Source organism: Amblyraja radiata, chromosome 16 (assembly GCF_010909765.2).
Source record: "Amblyraja radiata isolate CabotCenter1 chromosome 16, sAmbRad1.1.pri, whole genome shotgun sequence".
Lineage (NCBI taxonomy): Eukaryota > Metazoa > Chordata > Chondrichthyes > Rajiformes > Rajidae > Amblyraja > Amblyraja radiata.
This window is the reverse complement of record NC_045971.1, coordinates 33,100,128-33,109,715: the sequence shown is the minus strand read 5'-3', so window position 1 is coordinate 33,109,715 and position 9,588 is coordinate 33,100,128. Positions and strand designations below refer to the sequence as shown.

The window sequence follows — 9,588 nt, the reverse complement described above, 5'->3', positions numbered from 1 at the left end:
CCCGAATCAACACTGACCATCGATCACTCGTTCACGGTGGTTTTATGTTATCCCACTTTGTCATCCATTCTCTGCACTCGAGGGTCAATTAACAGGCACTTTTTCAGTTAGGCTACAATCCCAACAACTCCCAGTGCGTTGGTTTGAATGTTTCTGGTGCCACCTCCTCCCACCCTTCATGTTGCAAATACTCTATTCCCTAATCTCAATGTCTCCATCTCTGCCACATTTGCCACCAAGATATTTTCAATTTGAAGCCTTCCAATATATCCTCTTTCTTGTGTAAAAGTGGGTGCCCCCTGCTGTCACAGATGGATCCCTCACCCATGTCTCCTCTATGTCCCATGATTCTGTTCTCCCTCCTCCTATTCCAAGAAAGAACAAGAAGAAATATCCCCCAAGTTCCCCACGGTCCCTTGCGTTCAACAAATCATTCTCTGAAATTTCTGCCACTTTCAATCGATCCCACCACCAGTCACATCTTCCCATCTCCTCCCCTTTCCACCTTCCACATAAACCACTCCCTCAGCAAGATCTTTACTCACTAATTCTTTCCCACCCCCATCTCACATACTTTCCCCTGCAACTGCAGGACACGTCACACCTGCCCCTTTACCTCCTCCTTCACACCCATCCATGGACAAGAGCAGTCCATGCAGGTGAGATCAAGGTACACGTGCACCTTCTCTAACCTGATCTACCTCTTTTGGTGTTTTCTGATCATATTGAATGGTGGAGCAGGCTCGAAGGGCCGAATGGCCTACTCCTGCACCTATTTTCTTTGTTTCTATGATTTTATAAACAAATATAATGCAAAAAAACATGTCTAATATCTTTAGAATCACATCTCAATTAAAAGTTTTTTATTTATGAAAAAATATTATCCATTGTTTATCCCTCAACAACAATAAATTAACAAAGATATTGAACTCTATTCACATATGTTTAAAATTATATATCGCTGAAAATATGAATAAATTATGGTGAATATATATTCTGACCAGTGAGACAGCAATCTCATAATCATTACTTTGGGTGAATGATGAAGTTAAGCACAATGGTTCAGTAAACCCACCACCTGAGAGGGCTCAGTGCAGGCTGGTGCACTCGCAATGCACAGTCTCATTGCAGTAGTGACACACGGAGGACGTATTTTCAGTAAATGAGGCAAAAAGCTACAATTCTAAAGTTCAAACCGTTTCCACAGAAGCAAACTGGACGGACATTGTAACAGTTCATATAGATGAGATCATTCAATATGAAATGCCACCAGTTCAGTTCAGAGTAGGAAGTGAAATAGTATCGACCATAACAGAGGCAAGCTGTAGGTATGTTGCAAAGCCTACCTGAAGCGTCGTTGAAAATCTGCCGCTGCGGTGTGCGCGATTTTGGCGCCGTTTAGAGGGGGCGGGTTTAAAACGCGATTTTCTCTAGGCTGTTCAAATCGAAGATGTTCAGCCTAGTTAATTATTAACGAAAAATCGCTGGAAGACCCCGTCGCAAAAGCTATTATTAGTTTTAAAGGCCTCGTATAATAGTTATAGTAGTTTAAAAATCCATCTCTAAACCCGCGACCGCCAGCAACCGCAAGGTCTCATAAAGCAAATAATTGAAGTTAGACTGTATATTTTTACATTAAAAAGGGCTTCTAAAGATCCCTTTATACAAAGTTTAATATTGCGAGTAGCTCAATTTGGGCCCATTATATCCCGCAGTATTTTTCTGGGCATTTGGGGCACAAATCTACCGCAATGTGAACGTTCTAAACCAGCGCGTTCCACAGGATCCCACTGGAAAGCTGATTTAAATGGGCATTTATTTACAGCAATTGAACACTGAATTCCTTCCATTTGGTCCATAAATTAATGTAAATGAGATTTAAAAATCATGTTTTATTGTGAATTATTTGTGAATATTATTTGGACATTTAGGCTATTTAAAAATGTTAATCATTTATTAAGAAATGGATAGATGTTTAGATCTAGTAATTGAAGTCTGAAATTAGCTACAATTAGGTAACTAGCTAATTATATGCTTTAATTTCAGGTCATCCAAGTAAGATTATTTTATGTTTGTTTCAGAATGCTTCAATCTATGATAACTGAAAATTTCATTCAGTTCTCTTAATTTTTAAGAAGGTTATGGGCTTTTGACTGTTCACGATCACAGCTTTTTTGTTATGTCCATAGAAAATCAATAGGGAACAAGATGCTCATTTCCGAGTATGAAAATGGCCATAACTTTTTAAATACTTGAGATATGAAAGTGAATTAGGTGTCAAATTAAACTTATTTTTATGCTTTATCTGATGGGATAAATTACAGATTTGATTTTTTTAATCTCAAAATTTTGTAACATTGCTACAAGCTGCAGCAAGGCATTGACAATGATCAACTGACCACAGAGCACCTTATCCAGTCATGGAACTCTGCATGCGGGTTTGAAGAAGGGTTTCGGCCCGAAACGTCGCCTATTTCCTTCGCTCCATAGATGCTGCTGCACCCGCTGAGTTCCTCCAGCAATTTTGTGTACCATGGAACTCTGCATTGCAGCAGCTGCCAGTCTTTGAAAGAGGGGGCATTCACCAGATTCACATTTCATCACAGGATAATGATACAAAAAATGATACAAAAATAAATATCAACAAATTAAAACAACACACAGAATGAGCCAAAAGATCTTTGTTCTCCATCTCTTGCAAGATGAAATTCACATCAGTATCAGAAATATATATATAGTAGTCAAAAATGCTGAAGTTGCACATTCTGACAATCAGAAGGTGATATTTTAAATAAATTGTCTTTAATTATAGTCTCTTAAGTATCAGTCTTTAAAAATCTTCAGTATTCCTTGCTGATTGTTGCCATGATGAGAATGAGCTGTTGTAAATGTGCCCTGGTCTCAGTGTAAGTTATTTCCCAGGCACAGTCACTGAATCCCTGGAAAGCAAAAAATCAAGTACATTTATTAGATAATGAACAGATAGAAATTGGCTGCAAAATCTGTTGGTAATTACAAAGTTTCATATGTGGCAGCTCACCTTCTTTTTCAGAAACATTGTCAGATCCTTAAAATATTTAAGAACTGTGGCATTCTTCCTTGCCCTGGACCCTGGGCTTGCTTTCCTGACACAGACTTCCAGCTCTCCGAGCTGCCGATCCAAGAGAAGTGTGAAATGTTCCACTGTGGCCTGGACCCACGTTACTGAGCTCAGCTTCATGCTGTAGATCCTGCGGAGGTGATGCAGTGTTTGATGGACAATCTGGATCCTGTCCTGGGCCTGTGCAAAACACACAAGGTGACATTAGACAGATCCTGGATCCAGTATGTTTTTAAGTTAAAATAGAATGCTTATGAGTCTTACTAGAATAAGACAAAGTGTAATCAGGTATAGTTTCAAACAATCAATGCATATATAATAGAAGGCATTACTTTAATGTGAGAGGGGACAGTTTAAAGGAGATCTATGAGGCAGTTTTTAATACAGAAGTGTTGTCCGCCTGGAATATGCTGCCAGAGGCGGCAGTAAAGCAGATATGTTCATGGCATTTAAACAACTTTTGGATCGGCTCATAGATATACAGGGATTGGGGGGATACAAAGTCTTTGCAGGTAGATAAGTGATAGTCGTGGCATCAGGTTTGGCACAGACACTGTGTCCAGAAGGGCCTGTTCTTGTGCTGTACATTCTATGTTCAACTGGAGTTCTGCTAACCTTTCACAAATGAAAAGAAGGTCAAAGCCAAGTGAAATTGCTTATATTTGTTTGAACAGTGCAGGTGCATTTAGCAAAAGGACATAATATGCTAGAGTACCTCAGTGGGTCAGTCTCTGGAGAAAAAGGATAATTACCATTTAGGGTCAAAACACTTCATCAGACTGATTGTAGGGGTTGGGGAGAAGAAAGCTCAAAAGGGCAGAGGCTGGACAAAGCATGTCAGGTAATAGATTAGCATCAGCAAGTGGGGGTTTTGATAGGTTGGTGAATGTGAATCAGTTTATATGACTGGTATGAATGGTGAAGGGCCTTAGTTACAGAGAGGTGAGAGAAGCCATGGCTGTACTTCTCAAGCCAGAGAATGTCAAGCTGTGATGTTGTAGAGATGTACATTGTCATTAGAAGGATGGTGAAGAGGAAACAGTTATCTAAACGCATGTGGGCCCAGGAACAGGCACATTTGTGGTTAGGGAAAGGGGATTAGGCATAAAAAAAAGATATTGAGCATGGGAGGAGAAGTCTTGCAAATTGTCCAAAGGTTCATCGTATCAAGGCCTTGGAGTAGCTGTTCTGCATTCACCATTCCATTTAAAAAAAATCAGCACAGGTATTTTCCAAACCAAACTTGAATGGAAGCAAACAATCAAAGTGCAACAGTCACTCAAATAGACTCATCATCTCCCCCTGCTTGTATTTCACCTTAAAGTATTCATTCATAAGAAAATCAGATCCTTCTATGCTTTAGAGGTTCAATGTTTAGACCCTGTGGATTCAAGAGTGGAAATGGTCTAGATACCACCTAAATGATGTTGGTATTTCTGCCTCAAGGACCCTCTCAGTCAGTGAGTCCAAAATCCAACTACACACCGGATGGAAAATATGTTTTCGTTCTATCCTTTCCTAGCATTTAGTTCTCACCGTCAAGCAAGATCTCTGGTTAGCGGTATCTCTATTATGGAGAAATGTTTACTGTAGTCCACCCTATTGTGGCTGATCATACTGTTGTACACGTCTATTGGGTCCCCTGTGCCCTCTACCACATGAACCCAATGGACTTGCTAGGTTATGTAAGTATTTAACCAAACCGGATGTGAGTCTCACAATTGCTCGTTACACTCAATCATTTGGAGGGTGGAGTGGTGTCAAGGTTTCTTCAGCTATGATGGACACAGCTTGTGAGATGATTTAGAGGAGGAGATAGTGAAGATGGTTGTAAAAAATTGCAGCAGCTTCGTGATCGATTGGCCAGGTGGGCTGAGGAATGGTTCATTGAATTTAATACATTTTGGGAATTTTAATAAGGGCAGAACCTACACAGTGAATGGCCGGGCACTGGGAATGTTGTAGAGCAGAGGGATTGAGGAGTGCTGGTGCATGGTTCCTTGAATGCCGAATCACAGGTATATAAGGTGATCAAAAAGGCTTTTGGCACATTGGCCTTAATCATTCAGAGTATTAAGTATAGAGGTTGGGAGGTCATGTTGCAATTGTATAAGACGATGGTGAGATCACATTTAGAGTATTGAGCTCAGTTCTGGGCACCATGTTATAGGAAAGATGTCAAGCTGGAAACGGTACAGAGAAAATTTACGAGGATGTTGCCAGGACTAGTGGGTCTGAGCTATACGGGAGATTGAGATTGATGCATTTCGTTGTCTCTGTACTGTACACTGACAATGACAATTAAAATTGAATCTGAATCTGAGTAGGCTGAGACTCCATTCCCTGGAGCACTGGAGGATGAGGGGTGATCTTATCGAGGTGTTTAAAGTCTCCTTCCCAGAGTAGGTAAATCTAGGACCAGAGGACATATGTTGAAAGTGAAGTGGAAAAGATTTAATGTGAATCGAAAGGGTAAACTTTGCCCACAAACGGTGTTGGGTGCGATCCTGGAGCGGCCGCCTGTGCTGCCGAGACCGGTGGCTGTGTATTCTGTGAGCTCTCTCTGCCATGCTGCCCGCTTTAATATGTTACAATCCGAAAATAGGTGATGTTTGAAAAGTGCATTTATTGTACTGTAAATTTGAAAGGTGTCGGGAGAGAGCGGTCTCCGTTCTGAAGAAAGGAATGTGAAAGTGGGAGAGTCCCGCAGCAGCGACGGGGAAATCCGCGATGGGAGAGAACAAGGAGCGCTGCGGCTCAGAGCTTCGCAGGTTCACATCAGGGGGTCACAGGTGTTGTGGGGGAGGCTCAGTATCGGCTGAGGACGGGGTGGGGAGGGGACGTGACTGTGCCTGTGCGTCGCTGGGGGCTGCATTTTATCCGGGTTATAATAACACTGCGCATTTCAGCGTTCACCCTCGGAGCCACGGACAGAGATTGTGTTAAAGCCGCCTCTCCACTCACCCAACTGCGGTGACGCCAAGTCTCAGGGGGACAGTGCGGAGAGCCGGCTCACGGCCGCTTGGTTGGTGGCGACTCTCTCAGCGCCGATACACCTGACCCACACTCTGCTCTACGAGGAGAAAGTGCTTCTGCCTCTCTGTTCTTTACACCAGACATTTCTGCTTCTCCTTGAAATTAAACGGCTTGCAGCCGAGTGTGAAGTCTCCGGCTCGGTCTCTCGAGGGGAAGCTGCCGAAGCGAAAGTGTCCCGGGGACAGAGACGGGCTCGTCACATCCGACAGTGGGCGTGTTTGTGAAACGCACGGGTCCCGCTGAGAGGCTGAAGGGAAACGGGATAAACTGGTATTGGGTTATTATTGTCACGTGCACTGTGATATTGTGAAAACCTTTGTTTTACCGCCATTCGGTCAAATCTAAACTCGCAGGAGTAAAACACTTTAGTTTATGTCGGATATATTGCATGGGAACAGGCCCGAATCCACACTGACCATCGATCACTCGATCACGGTGGTCTAATGTTATCCCACTTTCTCATCCATTCCCTGCACTCGAGGGTCAATTTACAGGGGCCCTTTTTCAGGTCGGCTACAAATCCACCAACTCCCACCCTTCATGTTGCAAATGTTGGTTTGAATGTTTCTGGTGCCACCTCCTCCCACCCTTCATGTTGCAAATACTCTATTCCCTAATCTCAATGTCTCCATCTCTGCCACATTCGCCCCCAAGATATTTTCAATTTGAGGCCATCCAATATATCCTCTTTCTTTTTTTAAAGTGGGTGCCCCCTGCTGTCACAGATGGATCCCTCATCCATGCATCCTCTGTGTCCCAAGATGATGTTCTCCCTCCTCCTATTCCAAGAAAGAACAAGGAGAAATATCCACAAGTTCTTAATTGTCACACCACGGGCCTCTGCGTTTAACAAATCATTCTCTGAAATTTCTGCCACTTTCAATCGATCCCACCACCAGTCACATCTTCCCATCTCCTCTCCTTTCCACCTTCCACATAAACCACTCCCTCAGCAAGACCTTTACTCACTAATTCATTCCCACCCCCATCTCACATATTTTTCCCTGCAACTGCAGGACACGTAACACCTGCCCCTTACCTCCTCCTTCACACCCATCCATGGACAAGAGCAGTCCATGCAGGTGAGATCAAGGTACACGTGCACCTCCTCTAACCTGATCTACCTCTTTTGGTATTTCCTATGTGGCCTCCTCTACCTCACTGGAAGCAAGAGGCTATTTAGGCCTACTTGATAGCCTGGTTTCAAGTACTGTAATTTGTCTTCTCATTCGCAGACTGAGCATCCTGTCCTGGGCCTCCTCCATTGCCAGTGAGTCCACATGCAAACTGTAGAAACAGGCTTACAGCCTAATGGTGTGTACATTGAATTCTCCAAATGTTAGTTATCTAACTGGCAAACAAACATGCCTTCAACCACCACCTTCTCCCTCCTGCTACTGCCTCGTCTCCTTCTACCTATTTTCATTCCTCTGGCTTTACATTTTTTCCCTACTTTATCTTTATCTCCTTATCTCACAATTCCTGAAATGTTCCATGTTCTCCAGAGATGCTGTCTGACCTGTTGAGTTACTCTAGCACGTTGTATGTTCACTTGTGGCACAAACATTCTTCAACCTTGTTCAGAATATCAATTTAATCAAAGAATCAGCGGCAATTCACTTCACAGTGTAGATAAATGTGAGGTTATCCAATTTGGTGGCAAGAACAGGAAAGTCGACTATTACCTGAATGGCGGCCGATTAGGAAAAGGGGAGATGCAACGAGACCTGGGTGTCATGGTACGCCAGTTATTGAAAGCAAGCATGCAGGTACAGCAGGCAGTGAAGAAAGCGAATGGTGTGTTAGCATTCATAGCAAAAGGATTTGAGTATAGGAGCAGGGAGGTTCTATTGCAGTTGTACAGGGCCTTGGTGAGACCACACCTGGAGTATTGCGTACAGTTTTGGTCTCCTAATCTGAGGAAAGACATTCTTGCCATAGAGGGAATACAGTGAAGGTTCATGAGACCAATTCCTGGGATGGCAGTACTTTCATATGAAGAAAGACTAGATAGACTCGGCTTGTACTCGCTGGAATTTAGAAGATTAAGGGGGGATCTTATAGAAACTTACAAAATTAATGGGGGTTGGACAGGCTAGATGCAGGAAGATTGTTCCCGATGTTGGGGAAGTCCAGAACAAGGGGTCACAGTTTAAGGATGAGGGAGAAGTCTTTTAGGACCGAGATGAGAGTGGTGAATCAGTGGAATTCTCTGCCACAGAAAGTAGTTGAGGCCACTTCATTGGCTATATTTAAGAGGGAGTTAGATGTGGCCCTTGTGGCTAAAGGGATCAGGAGGTATGGAGAGAAGGCAGGTACAGGATACTGAGTTGGATGATCAGCCATGACCATATTGAATGGCGGTGCAGGCTCCTGCACCTATTTTCTATGTTTCTATAAACAAATATAATGCAAAAAAACGTCTAATATCTTTAGAATCACATCTGAATGAAAAGTTTTTATTTATGAAAAAATATCATCCATTGTTTATCACTCAACAACAATAAATTAACAAAGATATTGAACTCTATTCACATATGTTTAAAAATTTATATCGCTGAAAATATGAATAAATTATGGTGAATATATATTCTGACCAGTGAGACAGCAATCTCATAATCAATACTTTGGATGAAGGATGAAGTTAAGCACAATGGTTCAGCAAACCCACCACCTGAGAGGGCTCAGTGCAGGCTGGTGCACTCCCAATGCACAGTCTCATTGCAGCAGAGACACATGGAGGACGAATTTTCAGTAAAAGAGGCAAAAAGTTACAATTCTAAAGTTCAAACCGTTTTAACAGAAGCAAACTGGACGGACATTGTAACAGTTCATATAGATGACATCATTCAATATGAAATGCCACCAATGCAGTTCAGAGTAGGAAGTGAAATAGTATCGACCATAACAGAGGGAAGCTGCAGCAAGGCTTTGACAATGATCCGCTGACCACAGAGCACCTTATCCAGTCATGGAACTCTGCATTGCAGCAGCTGCCAGTCTTTGATTCACATTTCATCACAGGATAATGATACAAAAATAAATATCAACAAATTAAAACAACACTTAAATACGAGCCAAAAGATCTTTGTTCTCCATCTCTTGCAAGATGAAATTCACATCAGTATCAGAAAAATAAATATAGTAGTCAAAAAATGTTGAAGTTGCACATTCTGACAATCAGAAGGTGATATTTTAAATAAATAGTCTTTAATTTTAGACTCTTAAGAATCAGTTTTTAAAAATCTTCAGTCTTCCTTGCTGATTGTTGCCATGATGAGAAGGAACTGTTGTAAATGTGCCCTGCTCTCAGTGTAGGTTATTTCCCAGGCACAGTCACTGAATCCCTGGAAAACGAAAAAGTCAAGTAAATTTATTAGATAATGAACAGATAGAAATTGGCTGTAAAATCTGTTGGTAATAACAAAGTTTCATATGTGGCAGCTCACCTT

The 9,588-nt window shown here is 42.2% G+C and overlaps 1 protein-coding gene across 1 annotated transcript; it reads right to left on the bottom strand.

Moving 5' to 3' along the window:
• Positions 1–2,840: 2,840 nt before the first annotated feature.
• Positions 2,841–7,193, bottom strand: LOC116982250 (interferon tau-3-like). The gene is made up of 3 exons (XM_033035530.1): positions 7,176–7,193; positions 3,041–3,280; positions 2,841–2,939 (listed from the first exon to the last, which is right to left on the bottom strand). Exons 1-3 carry the CDS (start codon positions 7,191–7,193, stop codon positions 2,841–2,843), a joined length of 357 nt encoding a protein of 118 aa, XP_032891421.1.
• Positions 7,194–9,588: the final 2,395 nt, after the last annotated feature.

Coding starts and splice junctions, on each gene's coding strand:
- LOC116982250 (XM_033035530.1), bottom strand. Junction 2,940..3,040: donor CAATGTTTCTGAAAAAGAAG/GTGAGCTGCCAC, acceptor TTTGCTTTCCAG/GGATTCAGTGACTGTGCCTG.